At 47.9% G+C, this 23,649-nt stretch overlaps 2 protein-coding genes across 10 annotated transcripts in view; one reads left to right on the forward strand and one right to left on the reverse strand.

The window, feature by feature from the left end:
- TMEM176B (transmembrane protein 176B) overlaps positions 1 to 23,176 on the forward strand; it is a 28,177-nt gene extending 5,001 nt beyond the window's left edge. The window contains exons 1-9 of one of the 8 annotated variants that reach the window (XM_078343466.1): positions 14,551 to 15,682; positions 16,889 to 16,985; positions 17,560 to 17,657; positions 17,918 to 18,126; positions 20,448 to 20,558; positions 20,909 to 20,965; positions 21,178 to 21,408; positions 22,305 to 22,427; positions 22,857 to 23,176. In XM_078343466.1, the coding sequence (XP_078199592.1) occupies positions 17,923 to 18,126; positions 20,448 to 20,558; positions 20,909 to 20,965; positions 21,178 to 21,408; positions 22,305 to 22,427; positions 22,857 to 22,949 (819 nt within the window). In that variant the 5' untranslated portion in view covers positions 14,551 to 15,682; positions 16,889 to 16,985; positions 17,560 to 17,657; positions 17,918 to 17,922 and the 3' untranslated portion in view covers positions 22,950 to 23,176. Of the gene's footprint in view, positions 1 to 14,201; positions 14,264 to 14,550; positions 15,683 to 16,888; positions 16,986 to 17,559; positions 17,658 to 17,917; positions 18,127 to 20,447; positions 20,559 to 20,908; positions 20,966 to 21,177; positions 21,409 to 22,304; positions 22,428 to 22,856 lie in introns of those variants that run through there. The other 7 variants (XM_078343467.1, XM_035254388.3, XM_035254389.3 and 4 more) reach the window with 7 other exon arrangements.
- TMEM176A (transmembrane protein 176A) lies at positions 9,794 to 14,154 on the reverse strand. 2 transcript variants are annotated; one of them, XM_002751843.7, is made up of 7 exons: positions 14,078 to 14,154; positions 13,193 to 13,381; positions 12,560 to 12,670; positions 11,437 to 11,493; positions 11,061 to 11,273; positions 10,433 to 10,543; positions 9,794 to 10,080 (listed from the first exon to the last, which is right to left on the reverse strand). In XM_002751843.7, exons 2-7 carry the CDS (start codon positions 13,364 to 13,366, stop codon positions 10,039 to 10,041), a joined length of 708 nt encoding a protein of 235 aa, XP_002751889.4. In that variant the 5' UTR covers positions 13,367 to 13,381; positions 14,078 to 14,154; the 3' UTR covers positions 9,794 to 10,038. The 2 variants fall into 2 exon arrangements, with proteins under 2 accessions (XP_002751889.4, XP_078199591.1); XM_078343465.1 differs by having other exon boundaries at positions 11,057 to 11,273.
- Positions 23,177 to 23,649: the final 473 nt, after the last annotated feature.

The following is a 23,649-nucleotide window of genomic DNA, read 5'->3' on the forward strand; positions in this document are numbered from 1 at the left end:
GTCCACGCAGTTTTTCCTTCTGCTCAAAAAGGGTCTTTTACTCTCAGAAGCTGGCAACCTCCTTTGTGTCTTGTGTCTGGAGGATCAGAGTCTGGGAAAGCAGCTCCCCTCCGCGTCGCTCCTCAGGCTCTCCCTCCCTTTCCCTGCTTCTCTTCCCACAGCCACCCTGCCCCCTCCCCAGCTGCCTTGGAAAGTCCTGTGTCTCTGATTTTCTCTTCTGTAGGAAATCAGATGTCATGCCACTGCAACCTTTCATCCAAAATAAAAATTCAAAAGCAATTTGTGTATTGGAAAACACATCTAAAGCCATGGGCTTGAAGTTCCTATCTTGATGGGGACATGAATATGCACATCTGGACATAACTTTGGGATGTCGATAGAGACAGGAAAAATCATCTCAAACTCATTATTATTTTGGATTCTTATTATTAATTATCACTATAGCAGAGCCGACCTTTTCTGCGTACAGTTCTGTGAATTTTAACACATGTCGGATTCATGTAACCAACACCATGATCAGGATAAAGAACAGTATTGTCACCCCCCAAATCTTCCTTGGGCTGTCCCTTTCTCAGTCATACCCTCTTCCCAGCCCTAACCACAGGGCCATTGAGCTGTTCTCCATCACTATAGTTTCTACTTTTTGAGAGTATCATATCAGTGGAATCATGCAGTATATAACCTTTGGGGACTGGCCTCTTTCCCTCAGCGTAATGACATTAAGATTCATTCATGTGATTGTGTGTATCAATAGTTTGTCCCATTTATTGCTAGTATTCTAGTATGTGTGAATGTTCCTACATTTTATCCATTCACCCATGCGGGGACATTTGTGTTACTTCTAGTTTTTGGTGATTATGAATGGAGCTGCTATAAACATTCCATACAGACTTTTGCATAAACATGAGCTTTAATTTTCTAGGGTAACTATCCTGGAGTGTGATCACTGAGTCATATCACGTAGGCTTAAATTTAGAAGAAGCTGCCAAAGTGTTTTCTAGGTGGCGGTACCGTTCTGCATTCTGGTCAACATCTGGTATTGCCTGGGTTTTCGATTTTACTCACTCTAATTTCTGTGTAGTAGCATCTGATCATGGTTTTAATTTGTATTTACCTAATGTCTGGTGGTGTTGATCATCTTTTCTTTTATTTATTTTTATTTTTATTTTTTTTTGAGATGGAGTTTCCCTCTTGTTACCCACGCTGGAGTGCAATGGCGTGATCTCAGCTCACCGCAACCTCCACCTCCTGGGTTCAAGCAATTCTCTTGCCTCAGCCTCCCGAGTAGCTGGGACTACAGGCGCACATCACCATGCCCAGCTAATTTTTGTATTTTTAGCAGAGACGGGGTTTCACCATGTTGACCAGGATGGTCTCGATCTCTTGACCTCGTGATCCACCTGCCTCGGCCTCCCAAAGTGCTGGGATTATAGGCGTGAGTCACCGCCCCCGTCCCTTTTATTTATTTTTTTAAAATTTATTTTATTTTACTCTGAGACAGAGTCTTGATCTGTTGCTCAGGCTGGAGTGCAGTGGCGCCATCTTGGCTCACCACAACTGCCCCCTCCTGGGTTCAAGCGATTCTCCTGCCTCAGCCTCCAGAGTAGCTGGGACTACAGGCCTGCTCCACCATGCCTGGCTAATTTTTGTATTTTTGGTAGAGACAGGGTTTCACTATGTTGGTCAGGCTGGTCTGGAGCTTCTGACCTCGTGATCTGCCCGCCTCGGCCTCCTAAAGTGCTGGGATTACAGGTGTGAGCCTCCGCTCCCGGCCTTGATCATCTTTTCCTGTACTTATTTGTGATCTGTATGTTTTCTTTGGTGAAGTGTCTAAGTCTACTGCTCATTTATAAAACTTGGGTTTAAAAATGAGTTTAGAAACTTGGGTTTAGCTTTCTTTCTGTTGAGTTTTGAGGGTTCTTTATATATTCTGGATACAAGTTCTTTACCAGACATATGGTTTGCAAAATTTTTTTCCTCTCATATAGTTTTTTTTTTTTTTGAGACGGAGTCTCACTCTGTCTCCAGGCTGGAGTGCAGTGGCGCAATCTCGGCTCACTGCAACCTCCGCCTCCTGGGTTCAAGCGATTCTTCACCTCAGCCGAGTAGCTGGGATTTTCTGTGTAGGCAATTATTGTCATCTCAAATAGGTTCAGTTTTTCTTTTTCTTGTTTAATCTATATGCCTTTTTAATTTCTTGCCTTACTGTACTGGCCAGGACCTCCAGTATGATATTGATGGGAAGTGGTGGGAGGACTCATTTTTTCTCTTTTTCTCTATCTTAGGGACAAAGCATTCCGTCTTTCATCATTAAGTATAGTGACAACTGCAGGTTTCTGCTCTTTCTCAATTTGAGGAAGTTTCTCTCTATGTCTAGTTTACTGAGAATTTTTTTTAAAAAGCATATTTTGAAGTTGAATTTTGTCAAATGATTTTTCTGCATCAGTTGATAAGATCATGTGGTCTTTCTTCTTTAGACTCTTGTTGGAGGATGGTCTATAGTTTTTCTTTTTTGTACTGTCTGATTTTGGTCTCAGGGTGACCAAAATACCCTGAGAGCCCATAAAATAAGTTCGGAAGCTTCCCTCTTCTATTTTCTGGAAGAGATTGTGTAGAATTCGTGTTATTTCTTCTTTAACTATTCGGTAGAATTATCTAGTAAAAGCATCCAGGCCAGGAGATTTCTTTTTGGAAGGTTTTTCACTATAAATTCAATTTCTTTAACAGATGGAGCACCATTCATGTCATTTAATTCACATTGGATAAGTTGGTAGTTCACGATTTTTGAGGAATTAGTTTATTTCATCTAAGTGGTTGAATTTTGAAGTATATAGAATTGTTCATAACATTCCCTTATTATCCTTTTAGTTTACATGGGGCTTGTAGTGATAGCCCCCATTTCATTCTGAATATTAGTAATTTGTGTAATTTCCCTTTTTCGTTTTTTTGGACAGTCTCACTCTGTTGCCCAGGCTGGAGTGCAGTGGTGCGATCATGGGACTCACTGCAGCTTCAACCTCCTGGGCTCAGGTGATCCTCCCACCTCAGCCTCCAGAGTAATGGGGACCACAGATGTGTACCATCATGCCTGGATAATTTTTGTATTTTTTTGTAGAGATGGGGTTTTGCCACATTGCTCAGGCTGGTCTCAAACTCCTGGGCTCAAGCAATCCACTCATCTTGGCCTCCCAAAGTCCTCAGATTATAGGCATGAGTCACTACGCCTGGCCAGTTTCTCTTATTATTATAATTTTTTGTCACTCTTGCTAGAGGTTTTTCAATCTGTTCAACAAACCTGCATTTAGTTGCATCGATTTCCCTAATTTTTTCTATTTAATCAATTTTTTTCTTTAAAATTTTCTTTCTTCTATTTTGCTTTGAGGTAATTTTGCATTTATTTGCTCTTCTTTTTTTAGTTTCTTAAGATAAAATTTAAATTATTGATCTAAGAACTTTCTTATTCTTTTCTCATACAAATACTTAATACTATGAATTTCCCTCTAAGCACTGCTTTAGCTGTATTTACAAATTTCATTAAGAAGAATTTTCATTTTTATTCTGTTCAAAATATTTTCTAATTCCCTTGAGACTTCTTTGATCAATGAATTATTTAGAAATACGTTGTTTCATTTTCAAGTTTTTTGAGATTTTCCCATTACTTTTCATTTGTTGGTTTACAGTTCATTATGGTTTAGAGAATATACCTTATATGATTTTAATTCTTTTAAATTTGTTGAGATTTGTTTCATAACCAAGGATATGGTCTGTCTCGGTGAATGTTCCATGAACACTTGAAAAGAATGTGTATTCTAATGTTATTGTGGATTGTATTATAAATGTAATGAGATCCAGTTGTTGAAGGTGTGGTTCACCTCTTCTATATCCTTGCTAATTTCTGTCTGCTCATGCTACCTATTACTGAGAAAGGAATGTTGTGTCTCCAGCTGTAACTGTGGATTTGACAACTTCTTTCAGTTCTGTCCACAGTTGTTCCATGTACTTGGAAGCTCTGTTGTTAAGTGCATGCACATTTTGGATGATTCTTTTTGAGGTGAAAATTTATTAACTAGAATTATTTCTGGCTGTGAGGGACAGAATATGTAAACAAACACGAGCTTTTTTTACACATCCACACCTAGGCAGGCACCGCAGGATTAGTATGTTGTGCATGGGGCACACTCTCTGTCCCATTGCTCTTCAGTAAATGGATATTATTCCCAAATCACCACATGGCCCAAGGTAACTTGCTCTAGGTCCATTTTTTTTTTTTTTTTTTCTGGATGGGATTTCACTCTTGTTGACCTGGCTAGAGTGCAATGGCTCAATCTTGGCTCACTACAACCTCCGCCTCCTGGGTTCAAGTGATTCTCCTGCCTCAGCCTCCTGAGTAGCTGGGATTACAGGCATGCGCCACCATGCACAGCTAATTTTTGTGTTTTTAGTAGAGCTGGGGTTTCTCCAGGTTGGCCAGGCTGGTCTGGAACTCCAGACCTCAGGTGATCTGCCCACCTTGGCCTCCCAAAATACTGGGATTATAGGTGTGAGCCACTATACCCAGCCAGTCCATGTTTTAAATGAAACTCTTTATTCAAAACAGTTTTTTTCCATCAGCTTGGCTGGTAGCTACTGTCCACAGCAGCTAACAGAGGCCTGGACAAAAGAGCACCAGCAGGACATCCACCTGCATGGGTCCCTTTGGGGAAGCCTTGCCATAGGGGTCAGAATTCTGACATGGCTTCAGTGACACAACCACAATGTGAAAGTTAAGAGATTTTAGTGTTTTCAGACTCTGGGGTCCACGTAGCATGCCTGGAGGTTAGGGAGCACAGGCAGGGAGAGAGAGAATGGGACCCCTTTACTGGGTCCAGGGCGTGATCTAAATTGGTTTCCCACAGGGAGTTTTGGTTGGTGGATTTAGAGCAAGCAGGTATGAGTTCCAGGAGAATGCAGAGATGGTCACTGCTGCATGTCTGCACAGTCCGTGCAGGCTGTGGGGGTCAGCAGGGCCAGTGGAGCAGGCTGTATCCAGTTGTTCCATAGTGAGCTGGTCACCAGGAGGCAGTTGTATAAGGCAGCTATCTGGGTTGGCCACGCAGAGGAATGGGTATGAAGTATAGAACTGGAAACTGTATTGAGGGCAACTGAGCCCTGCTACTGGTATAGGAAAGTCCAGTTAATATTCAAAATTAATGCTGAGACAAATAAAACTATAAGCATTTATTATAGTGCTGCTATTACACCTGCACTCCAAGCATCAAAAAAAGAACATGGGGGCAAAGGGCACCTCTGTCTTAAAGGATGTCATTACCTAGAATTCAGTCACCAAAGGAGGCTGGGAAATCTAGTCTCCATTCCAAGAAGCTATGTGTCCAATTTTTATCCAGGGGATCTATTACAAGAAATAAAGGAAGCAAGAATGAAAATTGGGGAACAACACCAGTCTCTGCCAAAGGCAACTTCACGCTGCTCCTGTGCACTGAGAACCACACCTTCTATGGTTTCTGTGTGGTCAGTCCCACTGATGATGTATATAGCTCTGGTTTTCCTCATGCCCATTCTAGAAGGTGAGTCCTTTCTGTTCTCCCCAATTTTTTGATAGTAATCCACATTTATTTGATGAATTCATATTGTAGGGATCCAGTTTTTAGATACTTCTAGAATTATGTATCATTTGATCCTTACATTAGCCTTGTTTTCTTTTTTAAGATATAATTATCCACATTTTACAAATACAAAGATTGTTGCTCAGGAAGTTTTTGTAGCTGACCCAAGGTCAAGGAGCTAGGAAGTGGGAGTGCTGAGATTTGTGCTTATGTCTCTGACTGCAAGTTCAGAACTCTTCCAGAGCACCATGTCAGCTTTATTCCCCTGTTGCTTGGGACAGCTCTGCCAACAGGGGTCATAGTCTGGTTTGACTCCTTGCATTGTCTATCTATTTATTTGGATTTCAGGGGACATGGAAGTTTTCTTTGACATTCTTGATATTTTGATCTTCTGCATCAACCTGAGAATTGGCCAAATCAAATAATAAGAAAACTCTGGTGAGACGCTGGTTTTGATTGCATTGAATTTGCAGGATATGCCATCTTTACAAAATGGAGTCCTCCCATCTATGAACATGGTATATATCTTCTTATTTATTTAGGTATTCACTGATCTTTGTCAATAAAGTTTTATAATTTTCTTTACCAATGTCTTGAGTATCCAGATTTATATTTAAGTTCTTTATAGTTTTGTTGCTATTTGTAAATTTTAAAAATTCCTTTAAAAAAGCCAGCAAGGCATTTATTTTTTCTCATATAGAGCTGTTCATAGATGGGTGTTAAACAATGAGAACGCATGGGCACAGGGAGGGGAACATCACACACTGGGGTCTGTTGGGGAGTGGGGGGCTAGGGAAGGGACAGCAGGGGATAGGGAGGTTGGGGAGGGGTAACATTGGGAGAAATGACTGATGCAGGTGAGAGGGGGATGGAGGCAGCAAACCACCATGGCATGTGTGTACCTATGCAACAGTCCTGCAAGATCTGCACATGTACCCCAGAACTTAAAGTATAATTTAAAAAAAGGTAAGTATTCAGGATTGGTTGGGCATATTCAATTATGTGGTTGAGGGTCCAGGCTCCTCGGTCTTTTCTATCATTTCCTGCCTGTGGCTATTACTCACTTGGCCACAGGATGGCTCCTCCAGTGTCAGGTAAGGGGTCCTGATTCCTGGGAGAAGGGGAGAAAGCAGAGGGCAGAAAGTAGGGAAACCAGCCAATTCTTTCTGTTCCCAGTGAATTATCTCGACTCCTCACTGGCTGGGAGTGTGGGATATCACAATCCTCAGTTGCAAGGAAGGCTGGGAGTAGCGACTGGAAAACAGAACAAAACTGGAATTCTGTTAGTAAGGAAGGAGGGAACAACTGTGAGACTGACCACGAGTGGCCTCTGTCTCCAGGAACGCTCGTAACCTTAAAGGCTGACGTTAATAGAGCCATACTAATTTGGTTGTTATATCTTTTTCCCCATCTTTTTACTATTTTTCTGTATCTTTGCTTTCGTCGTGTTTCATTTAAATAGCATATGGATGAGTTTGATAAAAATACAGTCTGTATTGCATTTCAAATGGACCATTTTATCCATTTGTATTTATTGCAGTTACTCATAAACTTAATTTATAATCATCATCCTTTTTTTTTTTTTTTTTTTGCTTTCTTGTCTCACTTTAAAAAATATAGTCATGCAGATCTTTTAAGGACTTAGTTGAAGGTAAATTTCTCCAGGCAGAATTTGCATTTGTTTCTGACAGGTGTCAGGAGTCATTGTCATCTTGAGGACCTTTAAATTATTTTCTCATGGTTTGGGGGTTTGTCCAAGGAGTGGGAATTCCATCCATTAAGTGCATGTATTCATGAGTCTTCATCTGACCCCTTTCACCAAGAGTTAACTTGTCACCTCCCTTGATGGAGTGGATTTTTCCTTCCAATTGTTCTCTGAAATTGAAGATTTATACTGGATCCTTCACTGTGACTCTCCAGTTTAGGTGGTATTTACTGTCTTTCACATAGTTATTAAGTGCAGTTTTGGGTTGCAAGAGGTTGGCAGATGCCCTTAGGGCAGTGAGCAGGAAAGAGTTAACAGAGGGGGCTGCCCTTTACAAGGTTTTGCTACCCTTTGCTGTCTTCTAGGAATTGGGCTTCTGGAATGTTCCTGTGCTGATAAGGTGGTTTGTGTGCCTGTGTACTAAATTCCACTCTATCAGCTCGCCAGGACCGTACAATGTGATTTCAGATGGACACTGGCTTTTCTTCTGGGAGTCTGAAATTGCAGTAGCTGTGCAGGCAGAGAGACTGCCTGTGTGGCCAGCTCTCAATCAAAACCCTGGTCTTGGAGTCCTAGGTGGGCTTCCCTGGGTGGAAACACTGCTGTGTTACTGTGTGGCCTCTCACTGTGGGATGAAATAGAAAGCCTGTGCCTGGATTTTTCTTCCAGAGTCCACTAATGTGTCCCCCGCCCCCCCCCACCTTGTGTCTCCTTTTACTATAATATAACTTAGCCATGAATACAACTACATGCTGAGCCCTGCGTGCCCTTCAAGTGGAAGACTGAGTATGTGGGTGGTTGTGGGACTGATGCAGGCAGATACTGGCCTCCACTCTCTGAATTCTGGCTCCAACATCTACTGTGGGCTTTGATGGCTTCCATCTTTTTATTGATAGTATAGTCATGAATTTTAAAAATACATGATTCGAGTACATTGAGCTCTATAGAGACAGCGCCGGGGCAAGTGAGAGCCGGACGGGCACTGGGCGACTCTGTGCCTCGCTGAGGAAAAATAACTAAACATGGGCAAAGGAGATCCTAAGAAGCCGAGAGGCAAAATGTCACCATATGCATTTTTTATGCAAACTTGTCGGGAGGAGCATAAGGAGAAGCACCCAGATGCTTCAGTCAACTTCTCAGAGTTTTCTAAGAAGTGCTCAGAGAGGTAGAAGACCATGTCTGCTAAAGAGAAAGGAAAATTTGAAGATATGGCAAAGGCGGATAAGGCCCGTTATTAGAAGGAAATGAAAACCTATATCCTCCTAAAGGGGAGACAAAAAAGAAGTTCAAGGATCCCAATGCACCCAAGAGGCCTCCTTCGGCCTTTTTCCTGTTCTGCTCTGAGTATCGCCCAAAAATCAAAGGAGAACATCCTGGTCTGTCCATTGGTGATGTTGCGAAGAAGCTGGAGAGACGTGGAGTAACTCTGCTGCCGATGACAAGCAGCCTTATGAAAAGAAGCCGCGATGCTGAAGGAAAAACACTGAAAGGATACTGCTGCATATCGAGCTAAAGGAAGGCCTGAGGCAGCCAAAAAGGGAGTTGTCAAGGCTGAAAAAGGCAAGAAAAAGAAGGAAGAGGAGGAAGATGAGGAAGATGAAGAGGATGAGGAGGAAGAGGAAGATGATGAGGAAGTTGGTTCTAGCGCAGTTTTGTTTTCTTGTCTATAAAGCATTGAACCCCCCTGTACACAACTCACTCCTTTTAAAGAAAAAATTGGAAATGTAAGGCTGTGTAAGATTTGTTTTTAAACGGTACAGTCTTCTTTTGTATAGTTAACACACTACCGAATGTGTGTTTAGATAGCCCTGTCCTCCTGGTATTTTCAATAGCCACTAACCTCGCGTGGTACAGTCTGGGGGTTGTAAATTGGCATGGAAGTTTAAAGCAGGCTCTTGTTGGTGCACAGCACAAGTTAGTTATATATGGGGATGGTAGTTTTTTCATCTTCAGTTGTCTCTGATGCAGCTTATATGAAATAATTGTTCTGTTAACTGAATACGACTCTGTAATTGCAAAAAAAAAGTTGCAGCTGTTTTGTTGATATTCTGAATGCTTCTAAGTAAAAACCATTTTTTTATTAAAAAAATACATGATTCATATGTTATCCAGCAGTTTTAGGAATTTTTATGGGACAATTTGTAAGGGGTTCTATCTTGCCGTATTGCTGGATGTCCTATCAGTTGTCTACTTAACTTTTCAGACAGTCAAAATTTTACAAAAAATTCTAATTCTTAAATTGCCAAGCATTCACCTTCTTAAATGTCAGCATCTCAGAGTCTCAGCCCCCTTCATCCTTTATTTCTAGGCCTTTGAAGCTATAGCCACAGGACCGGCCTCAAAGAGGGTCTAGCTCCAAGGCCAGCAACCCTGAGGCAGGAGGTTGGGGAGCTAAGAGTGTCTGAGGTTTGCTGTCGACTCCTTCTCCACTTCCTCCCCCAGCCAAGAGAAATTCCTGGGAAGAATAACTAAGCAAGAACCTGGCCACAATAACATGAGAGTTTATTATCACATGACTGCTTAGGAGGCAACATGAATCGGAGCAGGATGGGGAAGGGGTGCAAGGAATGGGCAAGTGATGCTAGAGCAGGGCTGTGGCTGTGGTCCTAGGGGCAGGATAACTGGGGCTGTTGAAGAGTCTCTTTTTCCCAGTCTGGTTCTTCTTCCAGCAGTCAGATGCAGGGACTCCCAGTGCAGGAGCACCAGGTGTTATTATCGGGAGAGCCACAGCTAGATTCCACTCACTTCTAACATCTCCTTCTTGTCTTTTTTCTAAGGGAGGAGGAAGGGCAAGACAACAGTCAGTGGGAGAGAAAGGGTGGAGTCTCTCCTCCAGGGCAGCTTAGCTGTGAGCTACCAGAATCAGCTGGTGGTACCTGATGCAAAGGCATAGCACGGATATGGACTTCCCCAAATTCCTGGGCTCTTTGGCTTGGGGGCCACTTTGTTGGGGACAGGGGCTTTCTGGACTGGGCCACCACTGGGGTAGAAAGACAGGCATGATAGTACTTGGGATTTGTGTCATGGGCCCCTTTCTCCTCCCCAAACTGTCCACTGTCCATTCCTGTCTCCTTTGAGCAGCTCCACTGCCCCCAACACACAGGCACACACTTGAGGAACTCACCTTTTTGTCTGAGAATATCCTCCAGCAGTACAGCCCCAGAGGGGCCAGGGATGCCAGAAGCAACAGAATCCAGACAGCCAAGAGCATGGCCTGAAGGGTAATGAACAGGGCCTGGGGACAGAGGACCAACGCCGTAAGCCCAGGATGACGGCTGCCTTTCCGCTCTGTCCCCATGCTCCTTGCTGATCTGGGGCAACCTCTACCCCTTTATCTCCAAGTTTATGGCTTCAAGAGGGGAAGTCAATGCATCCAGTGTGCAGAATGCGACCGGAAACCCTTCACACTGGGCCTGTGTCCTCATTTGTACAGTGACAGGTTTGGGCTATGATTTGATTCCCTATAACCTCTAAGACTGGAAAGGACCAAGGGAAAACATGCATTGAACATCTCTGCAGCACTTTACACTTACAGGATCGGTTCATTTATTATTTTGATGCTTGTATTTCCCACTAGTCTGTAATACCCACAACTGCAGGAGCCACTTCTGTTTTGTCTGATACTTTGTCTTTGGTGACAATAATCAAGCTTGGTGTAACACCTATTTCTGGTGAAGAACCTAACTCTTGCCCCCAGCCTGGCCTGGCCATCCCTGCCCCACCTGCTGCTGCCCTCCCCCTTGGCCACCTGCCTCCAGCATGTCCAGGAGGGAGATACACAGTTGGAGCCTTCTGACTTCTTCTGGACTCTTAGTGGGGGCTGGGGTGTTGTACCAGTAGCTCGAGGTGGAGATATTGCACATGCTGCTGTAATAGTTGTTGTATCCCAAATCTGCGTTCCAAAGCTTGAGGGCAGCAACGGCTGTGCAGAAAGCTGCCAAATCTAGCACACTTCTCAGCAGAGACTGGGGAGGGAGGAGGCAGAGAGAAATCTTCGTGATTCAGTCTCTCCCAGAGTCCAGTCTGGGGAAAAGAGGGCAAGGCCCAGAGAAGCCTGTGATAGGGCAGGAGATTGGGGTGGCCTCCAGCCTGAGGCTGGTCCCCTCCCATGCCCTTCTCTGAACTCACCCAGTAGGTACCACGCCGTGTCTCATAAATGAAGGCAGCAACTCCAGCCAGCACAGCCTGGGGAGAGATTGAGCCAGTAGGATGCTTAGCACAGGGAATTCGAGTCCCCTCCCATGAGAGAGACTCCGTGCAGCAGGCCCTTCCCCAGCACACTCTGCTTGGGCCGGAGGTTTCATGCTAAGCCTTTTTATCCACGGTAAGGTTAACTGCTGAGAGGGTGGAGCTGGGATCCAACTCCCGAGGCCGCAGAAGGCCCTGCTTTAGTGACGCCCAAGAGCCTGTGGTCAAGCCAGGTGTGAGCCCCTCTTCCTTCTCTAAACCTTCCTTTTTAAACAACAGCAAGTGCTTTATCAAAGTTCTAGGGATGGTGGGATCTTGTGGATAAAGTCATAGGGTGCTGAAGAAAGTCTCAATAAAGGGTGAATCTATACAGGGTGGGCACGGTTAGGTCTAGAAGCCTGTCCTAACAGTGCCCAGTGAACCATTCAACTGGGCTTCAAGAACAGGAAATCTAGTATATCCCAGTGGACAGGTGGACCTGAATCCTGTTTGGCTAATTCTGTAACTAATTCGGGTATTTTGCCGTAGGTTGGGTGAAGGTGATTATCAGTAAATATGTGTGTTATACTGCTATTCTGAGGGTGTAGGTACCAGGACCAGTCCACCCAGCCCCTGTGCAAATTGTACACACCCATCTATTGACAATACTTCATGGATTCCTACTGTGTGCAGGGCCTGTGGAGGACAGTGGGACTAACCAAGGGGTGACGCTTCCTGGGCGATCGCATACTATCTGCACGTTCTGCCTCCCCCATCTCAACACAAGTATCCGGAGATGGGCAGGTCCTTAGATCCTTAGGTGACATTTACTGCTGAGGCCGGGACAGGCAGCCAGCCTGATGGGAGCAGCACTGGGCAGGTGTTGGGAGAGCAGACAGTGTGACTAGGACATGCCGCCACTGCCCTCCGCTGTTTGCTCATCTTTACAGGCAGGGAATGGGCCTAGATAATCAGATCTTTCTGACTGCCAGCATTCTGTGGTGCCATGTTGGAGGAAGGCAATCAGGAGAGTAATGTCCCCACACCCCCCACAGGCTGTTGAGCACCGTCCTGCTCTACTCACCACGGCCCCTGTCCAGATGGCAGCTCCCGAGGAGACCAGGAGGGTGAACCCGCGCATGTACAGAAATCCTCCGAGGACCCCACTCAAGATCCCCAGCACGATCTGCATCACCTGAATGATAAAGGACCCAAGATCCTGGCTCCTAGGAGGACTTGCCCCTGTGGGGATTAACGGCTAAAACCCCAAAAAGAGGTGGGGGAGAGAGAGAGAGAGAGAAGAGAAGGAAGGAAGAGGAGGAGGAGGAGAAGGAAGAGGGAGGAGGAGAAGAAAAAGGAAGGTGGAGAAGAAAAGAGAAGGGAGAGGAAGGAGAGAGGAGAGTGGCTCATCCTGAGTTTGGCCCAGAGGAAAGGATGGATTCAGGGCTCCACCGCCTGGAACTCTGCATGGTCAGTGGCTCCTCCACACCCCATTCAGCCCAGAGCCTCCCCTCCCCAGGCTCTTACTGAGAAGGCCAGAGAAGCACATCCCTAAGTGAGAAGCACATCCCTAAGTGAGAAGACACAAAAGTGTACTTTTCAGAGGGAGGCTGGCAGAGGGTGCTGCTGTGGCAGGAGGGGGGCCCTTATGTTGGTCTGCTGTGAGGGGACTAGGGAGTCCCTTCCACAGCCCCACAAGGCAGGCTGCCACACTCACCCACGAGGTCACCAGCAGCCGGCTGCTGCCCCTGGCCTGGGTGGCCAGGGGCCGCAGCGCAGAGCAGCAGGTCAGCAGGAGCTTGGCCAGGGCAGATTCCTGGTGGATGTGCACATCGACGTGGGTGGGCTGTGGGGTCTCCGGGGCCATCTCATCACTGTCGGCTGTCCCCATGGTCAGGAATACCCTCTGTGAGGAAGGAAGCACCAGGGAGGAAGGGCTGTCAGAAGACTTTTGTATATTTCATTGGAGTTAGGGAGGTCAGGGGCCAGTGGGGCTCAGGGTAACCGAATGAATGGCTGCCCTGGTCACAGAGCCACACCTTGGCCCCCTCTCAAGGGAAGTGTGTGTAGCAGAGGGGGCTGATGACCATGAGGGGGCTGTGGCGACTGCTGAGCCTGCGGGAACCTCCCCTTTCGTCCCAGATCTGCCCTGTCTCCCGCATCCTCCTCGAAGAGCTCTGGCGTTTGGGTCTAGCAGCGCCCGGGTCTAGCAGCGCCCGACGCCCCCACCCCTCACCCCCTCCACCCGGGCTCTTCCTGTGGCCTCCCCTCCACAGCCTCCCCTTGGCTGCCAGTGGAGCTCCTGTGGAGCAGCCTCGCCCAAGCTGGGCCCCGGGTCCTCCACCCCCACCCCACCAACCTCCCGCTCCAGGGATGGCTGCTTAGGCCCGACGGGTTCACGCTGCCCATGCCCTGGGAAGGACCGCGCTGCGGTGCAGAGGGAGGTCAGAGGCCGGGGCCGCACCTGGCCTACTCCGCAGCCCCCTTCCTGCAGTCTCATCCCCGGGTGGGGGTCCCTCCTACCCCCCGCCAGCTGTGCAGAGGCAGCTCGGTGCGTGCTGAAAGAGGCCCGGGGGCCATCGGGCGTGGGGCGCCACCTCACCTGCGCTCCTCGGGACCTTCGTGCGGGAGGCGGGAGGGCTGGGGCGCCGGCTGGGACGGCGGCGGGAGGGGAAGTGTGTCCGGAGTTGGAGGGGTAGGCGGAGGCGGGGGTGGGGCTGAACTTCAGACCCTCGGGTTCCTGGCAGGCGGCTGGTCCTGGGGTCCGTCTGGGGCTCTCCCGCTGCGCGTGGGTCACTGGGCTCTGGGGAGCTGGGAGGGTGTGCGGGCGGCCGGCCCTGGGAAAGCCCGTGGGGGTCATCCTCGCCCACAGCCCCACCCGGCCAGGGCTGGCGTGCAAGTGTGCGCGAGTGGGAACGCAGGGCGCGCGCGGGGGCCTCGGCCTCCCCCCGCCGGGTCCGCTCCTCCTGGCGGAACCCCCCTGCGGGGCCCCGGGGCTGAAGCTGGTTTCGGGAAACCTCGCAGCCTGGGCGGGGCCGCAGCCCCCACCCCTGTCTCCGCCGTCCCCGCCCTCCCGCCGCTCCCCTGCCCTGGGTCAGCTCCTGCGGGCTCTGCTAGGCCGCTGGCTCCCCGAGGACGCAGGTGAGGCAGGGGTGGGGCCGGGAGACCCTCTTGCCACAGGACCCTCTGTCCGGAGGAGTCCCCAGGGCCATGCCCCCGACCCGTTCTGTCCACAGGACGCCTTTTTTCCTCCATCCTGGTTTCCCCGAGGACTCGCATGGGAGGGTGCAGGAGGTGACCCCAGAAAAGCTGCTGGAGAGTGGGAGGAGAGGCCTGGGCCTGGCGCGTCTCCTCCACCTTCCTCCGCCCCGCATGCTTGGCCCCTGGCTGGAGCCCTTCGGTTGGGTGGCTCCTGGGACGGGGCCAGGGTGTGGCGGGGCTGCCGGACACTTTCCCTGGAGGGGGCGAGGCAGATCTAGGGGTTGACGTGGGGTGGGGGAAGCGGTGGTCCTGGGGACCCGGAGGTAGCTGGAACCTGAGATACGCTCAGGGCAGGGCCCGGGCCTTCAAGGGAAGGTCTGGCTGGAATCCGGGGCTGGGCTTCCTTTGTGGGAATCAGTCTAACGCTCCTTTGTGCGTCTGCGGATTTGTCCAACTCCTGTCCTTTGTAACCCCAAGGAGGCCAGGTAGGTGAAAGAGTGAAACTGCTCTGAAAAGTAAGTGGAGTACGAATGGGAGGTGTTATTCGAATTGTTAATAATATTGGATTTAAACTGTTTAAACTGTGATGCTTAGCGAGGATGTCCATTAGAATTGCTTATGCAGTCAGTATTTTAGAGCCAGGCAAGCTGATTCTAAAGTGCAGGTGAAGAAGTCACCTAGCAAAAATGGCCTTGACAATTCTGAAAGAAAAAGCCCATGAGGGGATCATGAAACAGCCCCATTAGCTTTAAGTTCCATATTGAAATTGTGGTAATGATGCATAACCCATGAGCTATGCCAACGGGCAGAATATGAAGTCTAGAATAGGCCTGCATTCCTAGGGGCTATTTGCTCAGGAGAGAATTTTAAATCAGTGAGGAAAAGAGGATGTATTTTCTACAAATGCAACGGATCCTTCAGAAGTCAAACATCTGAATGAAAGCAACAGAGCTGGGATCCGTGTCTCCCAACGGCCAAGGTTGGGCTTCCAACTCCCAAATTCCAGGTGGGTCAGCATTTAAAAGTGAAAGCTGAAAGCGTAAAGCCACTTAGAAGAAAATATGGAAGAATTATTTTATAATCTTGAAACGGGGAAGTCCTTTAAAAGTGTAAGAGCTAGACACCATAAATAGAATGAAACTTGAATTGTATAATACAAGCAAGTTCAAAAAATAAACCACAGATTGTAAAGAAACATTTGAAACTCATATCACAGATGGTACTTTTTTTTGAATAAAGATCTTCCATAAGAAACAAACAAAAACATAGGGTGTGAACGGGGAGCTCACAAAATAAAAAATTAAAATGGCCCTTAATGTATGAAAAGACGATGAACCTCACTCATAGTAAGAGAACAACGGGCCAGGCGTGGTTGTAATCGCAGCACTTTGGGAGGCTGAGGTGGGAGGACTGCCTGAGTCCTGGAGTTTGAGGCCAGTTTCAGCAACAAAGCAAGACCCCCATCTCTCTCTCAAAAAAATAACAGAGAACGATGGGTTAAAAATATGTGGAAATAAAGACTAAAAAAAAATATGTGGAAATAGTTACAGAAAGCAGGCTGTTGGTTGCCTGTGGCCAGTGTTGAGGGTATTTACTGGGGAGGGGCTTTAGGGAGCATGTTGCATTGTAGAAATGTCCTATATCTTGATTGCAGCTGTAATTGCACAAATGTATAAATCTGTCAAAACCCATTAAGATATACATTTAAAATGGGACATCTTATCACAGAATTGATGAAAATCTACAGTAGAATGCCATTTTCCCCATATAAATGAAAAAGATAAAAAGAGTTTGCCTCCTGTATGTGAATTGCTACCACCTCCGAGGAGGGTAACTGACAATATCTACTAAAATTGCAAATGCACCTTCCTGTTGCCCTGCCAATTCCACATTGTCTGCAATGGAAATGGATCAGAAATAACCTAAATGTCTGCCAATAGGGAACCACTTAAATAAATTATGAGGAATTCATACTCTGGAAATGGAAGCAGTGACACAAATCAGTGAAGAAGCTTTTGTGAAAGTTGTCAGAATCAGAATAGAGCCACTTGTGTTAAAAAAAAAAAATCTGAAAATTAGAGCCTGGGAAGGCCCACAAGGCAGGATTCTCCTGTATAAATACCTGGTAACAAAATCATCACAAAGAACTCTGTAAAATGATGACTTTACACAAAGGCCATCACAACCTGACACAAAAAAATGCTTCTGCAAGGACGTTCACCAGCGATTGCCTGTCTCACCCTGGACGGGACTGTCTCACCCTTGTTATTGGTCCTTAGGGCCAGGGATAATCATCTCAAAGCAATTATGTAAGTCTCTTTTCTTTACACACTTTTGTCTTCCTTTACCTCCCTGAATGTGCACGTGATTTACTATGGCAAGCATATCCCCATTGCGATGCCCTATTCCTGAATAAATCTCATTTTCATTTGGAGAGCCTCCCTCTGTTGTTTAGGTTGACACTTTTTACGGACTCACGTAGGATTATTCTAAAAGCATATGATGATGTGAGCACAGCATCCTGCAAATCAGTGTCTGTGGCATGCTGGTATTTGTGGGGAAAGTGGGGAGAAATAGTTTTTCACACTTTCATATGCAAAAATGTCATTGTAGGATTTATATGAAACTGATAATAGTACTTTCCATCTGCAAGGCAAATAGTGTTTGAGGGAAAAATGAGACAGAAGGTTTTAAAGGTATATACACCCTGTTGTATCTCTCAAATGTGTACGTGTAAAGTATTATGTGTGAAGATACATTCACATATATACTAAATTGCTGAGGTCACTGTGATTGCTGTACTTCCAAAAGAAAGACCCTTTGGAGCTTGACAAAGACACTGTTTGTTTGATTTTTGAGACGGAATCTCACTCTGTCACCCAGGCTAGAGTGCAGTGGCATGGTCTTGGCTTGCTGCAACCTCAGCCTCCTGGGTTCAAGTGATTCTCCTGCCTTAGCCTCCTGAGTAGCTGGGACTACAGGTATGCACCACCATGCCCGGAGAAGTTTTGGATTTGTAGTAGAGAGGGGGTTTCGGCACATTAGCCAGGCTGGTCTTGAACTCCTGACCTCAAGTAATCTACCCGCTTTGACTCCCAAAGCGCTGGGATTACAGGCGTGAGCCACCGTGCCCAACTGGGATTTTGACAAAGACACAGTTTCTCTCCTCTCACTCATGCTGTGTATTTTTCCCTCACACCTGGTTCCCAGACCTCACTTCTGTATGTCTTTTCCCTGGCAGGCAGGATGGCCCAAAACATGGTGACGGTGAATGGTGTTGCTGTGTCCTCTACACCATACCAGCCCACCTACGTCAATATCCACATCCACCAGGAATCAGCTTTGACACAACTGCTGAAAGCGGGAGGTTCTCTGAAGCAGTTTCTTTTTCGTCCTGGCAACACTGCACCTTCCAGAGCTGGGATAAGTTACAAGCAGCTGGCTCTAGGGGTAAGAGTGGGCTGGTGCGGGGTTGCGGGGGCACATTAACGAGGTGATGTTAATTAACGAGGCCAATTAAAATATAGATCTAAATCTTTGAAATGAAAACATTTTATTTTAAGGAGAGAATTGCAATTTGGGACATACATACAGACCAAGTGGTCTCCAGTATGTTTTTAAAACAAAGAGAAGGTCAGAGGTTTATAAAAAGGAGAAATGTTACATATTGCCCTCCAAGAAAGATCACTGGCTTTGGGGAGCTGGCAAGCTCTGATGGGTGAGCAATGGTGTGGGTAAAACTAGTCCTAGAGTTGTAGCAAGGTATCTCAGAAGCTGTAGGTAAAGCTGGCTTCAGGTTATAGCAGCTGCAGCAGCCTGGCTTGCAGAGAATTACATTTTGTGTCCTGAGTGCTTTTTGCCCCTGGTCTCTCAACTCTGTTTTAGTTGAGTGTGACAAGAGTGATCCCATGTGCAGGCTCAGCTCTCATAATGGAAACTCTCCTTCTTCGAATGGATGCACAAAAAGGAAAGTGGGTTGAATTCCCATGAGAGAGACATGAGAAATCACTATGTATATCTCATCTTGTGTAAGAAAAAGTTGTAATTTCCCCACAGAAATTTGGAAGGAAAGGAACCTCTTCTTTGACACAGAGGAGTCGGTCTGAGCCAAAGGTGGGGCAACAGGAACAAGAGCCTAAAGGCTGTTAAGTCAGTTTCATTTCCACATGGACTGAGAGCCCACGGGTGCAAGGCAATGTGTTTAGCACTCAGGCCAAACTGCAGAGAGAATCCCTGGGCTGTACCTAAAAGTGCTCAGTGTCCTTCAGAAGGAACAGCAGCTATACCAATGACTGGAACTAAAGTGTATCAGGCGAGGGAGAAGCACATCTGACATCCTTGAGGCAGAAGAAACCTGAGTGGAGAAGGAATAGGTATAGACAGAGGTGGAAGATGGACAAAAAAGAATTCCAGGTTAATGAATGGCAGGAGCAAAGGCAAAGAGGCCAGAAGGCGTAGGGCAAGATCTATAATGGTTGAGTAGAGAGAATGGGCTTCATGAATGGGCGATTTGAGGCCATATTGCTGAGAACCTTGAAAGGCCAGGTGAGGAGTGTGTCCTGAATCAGCTTCGACAGTGAGAAGGTTGTGGATGGATTCTAAGCTGGAACCTGCTCAGAGTCAGGAGGCATCCAGACGAGAAGGATCGAGGGTCTGCACTCCCATAATCATACAGGAATGGTGAGGAGACAAAGGAGTCCCTGTCCTTTGTGGCTCTCCACGGCATGGGAGTGAAGGGGTTTGGGGCATAAGGGAAGAGAGGCATCCACAACACTCAGAGGTTTGAGTGTGGGTGACCAGGAGATCGGAGCCCTGAAAGTCAGGAGGAGCAGAATTCGAGAGACGCGGGTGTGTGTGTGTGTGTGTGTGGTGAAGGGGTGTGGGATTTGGATGTGACAAATCTAAGATACCAGTAGGATGTGCAGGTGGTGATAGTTGGGTTCTCCAGGAAGGAGTTCTCTTCTGAGTCGGAGTTGTGCATGCGAATGGCTTATTGAGGTCTGACACCTACGAAATGAGAAGAGAGGGAGCAGGATTGGCGAGGAGGAACCGTCAGGCTGCATTACAGACTCTGCCAGCCCAGCATGGAGCTCCCAGGCAAAGGCTGCCCATTGCAGAAGCTCCACACTAGGTGGACATGGCCCTTGAGCCTCTGTCTTGCTTAATCATTGGCTGGGGGACCCTCCCCAGCATGTGTCCTCAGCTTGGAAGATTAGGGTGGCCTGGAAGGAGCTGAGAACTGTACTTGCTCAGCAATCAATCGCACAAGCCCTTTCTCGAAGCGGGTCTAAGCAGCACATCTTTGTGTCTGCCACAGAGCCCTCCAGAGGATGTGTCTGGATCTGAAGAGGAAAGATAGGGCAGAAGCTAAGGTCAGGCTGGGGGTTTGGATGGGACAATGGGACCTCTGAGGGAGAATGGGGAGAAAAAGTGGGAATCTTCAGGTGGGATGAGAAAGTATTGAAGTTGGGAAAAAGTGATGAAGGATAAATAGCCAAGCCTATGAGAAGGGTGAGGGGAGGTCCAGGCCAGTGCTGCTTCATGGATTTTAAGGGGACAGAACCTTCCTGAGAAGGGTGAGGGGAGATCCAGGCCAGTGCTGCTTCATGGATTTTAAGGGGACAGAACCTTCTAGAATCAGAGCTACAGAGAGGTCAAGGCAAAGGAAAAGGAGAGGAAAGCCACCTAGGTAGGAGCCAGGCAGTTGCTCCTGGGGCAGCTGGAGCACGGGGGCTCATGGGAGGAGCCTGGTTTCTCATCCTGTCTTGCAGGTAACTCAGATATTGCTGGGGCTGGTGAGCTGTGTCCTTGGAGTGTGCTTCTGCTTGGGGCCCTGGACTGTGCTTCGTGCCTCAGGCTGTGCCTTCTGGGCGGGGTCTGCGGTGAGTAAGGAACAGGCTGTGAGCCCTATGGGAGGCAAGTGGTGATGGGCAAGAAGGTGCTTATGGATCTAGGTTGGGAATTTGGGGACATGACCAACCTGGGGCCAAATGGCCCTTGGCCATGAGGAAGCTTCCCTGGGGTGTGGATAAAATCATGTCACTTCCATTTTTCTCTTGAAGACAGGCGGGAGGGTAGGGCAGGTGTAGGTGGAGTCCTGCTGTGTGTCAGAGTTCTTTGTCCCTGGGATCCTGCTTCACATTGACTGTCTGGGAACGCTGGTGGGAAGGTGGTAATAGACCAATTTAGAAGAGTAAACTGGAGGCCTTTTTCTGGTGTATTCTCTTTTCAGGCGATTGCAGCAGGAGCTGGGGCCATTGTCCATGAGAAGCGCCGGGGCAGACTTGCTGTGAGTCTTGGACACCCTCTCTCCTCCACCTGTTCACAGACTCCCTCCTGAGTCCTGCTCCGTTACGTCTTATGCCCTTTGGTTGCCAATATCTCGGGATCTTTCTTGGAGGGGAGGAGAGGGTTTCCTGGATAGGGTTTGGGGAAGAGATGGGTTTGAAGCAGGAACATCATGACTTTTCCACCGACTGAGAGCGCCTCCCTCTCTTCCAGGGCTACGTATCCAGCCTGCTCACTCTGGCAGGCTTTGCTACAGCGGTGGCTGCTGTTGTTCTCTGCGTGAACAGCTTCTTCTGGCAAACTGATGACCTTTCCTACATTGACACTGTGTGTGATTCCCCGGACCCTGCCATCCCTACCACTAAGTACGGATGGATGCGGCAAGCAAGACAGAATATCAGTTGGCAGCAGACAGATTGTCGAGATCACATGCGGTTGCTGAGGGTGAGCAGGAAGAGTCCAGTCTTCAGGGACCTATCACAGCTCTTTGCTCCCAGGGAGCTGGGGGCGCTGGAGGACAGAGATGTAGGCACTTTGAGGTTGGACCTCATGCTGGGTCTTGTTCACGAGGTGTTAATGTAAGCTGCAGACATCTGTTAGACCTCAAGACATGAAGATTCTCTGCATCAAAGAGGATGAGGAACAAAGAGGAGGCATTTCATAGAGGAGCTAGCGGGCCACCCTTCTGGTTTTCCTGGTGTGTGGGTGTCCCAGGTTTTCATTACTGAATTAAAAACCACCCCAAAATGTAGTGGCTTAAAATGACAACTTATTCTTTCTCACAGTACTGTGGGTTGGCTGGATTCAGATGGGCAGTCATCACTCGCGTGTTTTCTCCTGCAGTTGCAGTCAGATGGGGGTGAAGTTATCCAAGCACTAGAGGAGGCTGGGGGTCTGAGACGATGCAGTTGAATGACCCAGAGCTCAGCAGGGGTGTCAGTGAGAGCCTTTGATGGCTTCTCCACGTGGCTTGGGCTTCTCATAACACGGAGATTGGGCTCCAGTGGGGAGCACCCCAGTAGTGAGCATTTCAGGAAGCAGAAAGTGGAAGCTGCCAGGCCAGCTAAGGGCTATTACCCCTTTCACTGTATAGTGTCACTTTCACTGTGGCCAAAGTTGTCCTAGGCCCTTCCAGATTCTAGGGATTGAAGGAATAGACTCCACTTCTTGACAGGGAGTGGTAAGGTCACTCTGCAGACAAGCCAGCGGGATGGAAGCTGTGGCTGGAAACAGTCAGCTCTGGTGGGAGAGAGTCAGCGCCTGGGTGGGTGGAGAGGGTGGGGATGTGCGCAGCACTGGAGCAGCTGACAGCTGACCCTTTTTTCTTCCCTTATCTCCAGAGGTTGTTCACAGCAATCTGTGCCCTGTTCCTGGCCGTCTGTATCTTGGAGGTCATTGTGTCCTTGGCTTCCCTGGGAGTGGGTCTTCGAAACTTGTGTGGTTGGAGGAGCTCCCCACCCCTGGTGAGTTGTTGGGGAGAAGCTGCTAGGCAGTGCGGGTCTGGGTGGTGAGTGTGTGGAGCAGGTAGGAGTGCGGGGCCAGGGGCACCCGAACCCGAGCCTGGGCCTGGTCCCCCTCAGCTTCTTTCCATATGCAGCTCTCCCCTTTGCTGTCTGGGGAATGTGACAGTCACCAGGGTCCGGGGTCAACTCTTGCTGCCCTGTGCCTCTCTGCACCCTCCCCTGCCTTGATCTCCCCTGCTCTCCCCTCGGCCCTGTCCCAGGTGTTATCTGACTCCCCTTCCTCTGCCACCTTGTTTTTTGCCTGATCTGCATTTCCTGTCACCTCTTCCTTTCCCTCCTCCTTTCCTCTTTCTGCTTTCCGAGTTCTGTGACTCTAACTCTGCCTGCATTCCTTTCCCCTAAGGATTTCTTTTTTCTTTTTTTTTCCAGGATGAGGGAGGATCAGAGAAGAAGCTATTGGGGGAGAATTCAGTGCCCCCCTCTCCCTCTAGGGAGCAGCTGCCCCCTGCCGTGGTCCTGTGAGCCACCAAAGACCCCACTGGGTGCCTGCATGTCCCTGTCTGGGCCAGCCCAGGGCCACGCTGCCTGGTTCCTCACATTGCCTCCTCTGTGGCCACTGTCCAGCCCCCGCTTTCTTCTCCCCACAGCATTGGCACCTGCTGTTCCCACTCTGGGGTTCTCAAGTCCATTAACAGATATTGTCGCATTTTACCCAACGCTGATTAAACATAAACAATCCAGAAAAGCAATTCTGCCCAGAAAGATGTGGTTTCCCTTTGTCTACACACCTTGTGTGCTGTGAAAGACCTTTCTTTGTGTCGCTACGTGTGAAGTTAAGTGGGAGCTGATGTATCCCATGGAAACACGGTCCCGAGAAGACTAAATCTAATTATATTCCGCTCCACATCCCAGGTGGCAAAACTCCTCTTTGTGGTTTTCTTCAATTCAGGGTAAAGTGGAAGGAAGTCTGTTGGGCCTGGAATCTCCTTACCTGCCAAGACTGTCCAGCAGCCTGCAGCCTTGGCCTGCAGACTTTAGAGAACTGTGTGGAGCATGGAGTGGGACTTTGGCCCCTCCCTCCCTGTCTTCCTTCCCTTCTCTTTTTTCGTTTTGCAGTAATTAGTGTTGATTCCGTCTCTTTTCCTCTCTCCACACACACACATAAACACATTCTTTGTCTTCTTTTCTTTCATTGCAAATGATAACGAATTGATTTTGACTT

Source organism: Callithrix jacchus, chromosome 11, assembly GCF_049354715.1.
Source record: "Callithrix jacchus isolate 240 chromosome 11, calJac240_pri, whole genome shotgun sequence".
In the NCBI taxonomy this organism is placed as follows: domain Eukaryota; kingdom Metazoa; phylum Chordata; class Mammalia; order Primates; family Cebidae; genus Callithrix; species Callithrix jacchus.

Coding starts and splice junctions, on each gene's coding strand:
- TMEM176A (XM_078343465.1), bottom strand. CDS start 13,366: ATGGGGACAGCCGACAGTGATGAGATGGCCCCGGAGACCCCACAGCCC. Junction 11,494..12,559: donor CCATCTGGACAGGGGCCGTG/GTGAGTAGAGCA, acceptor ATCTCTCCCCAG/GCTGTGCTGGCTGGAGTTGC. Junction 10,544..11,056: donor CCTGGACATGCTGGAGGCAG/GTGGCCAAGGGG, acceptor CTCTGTCCCCAG/GCCCTGTTCATTACCCTTCA.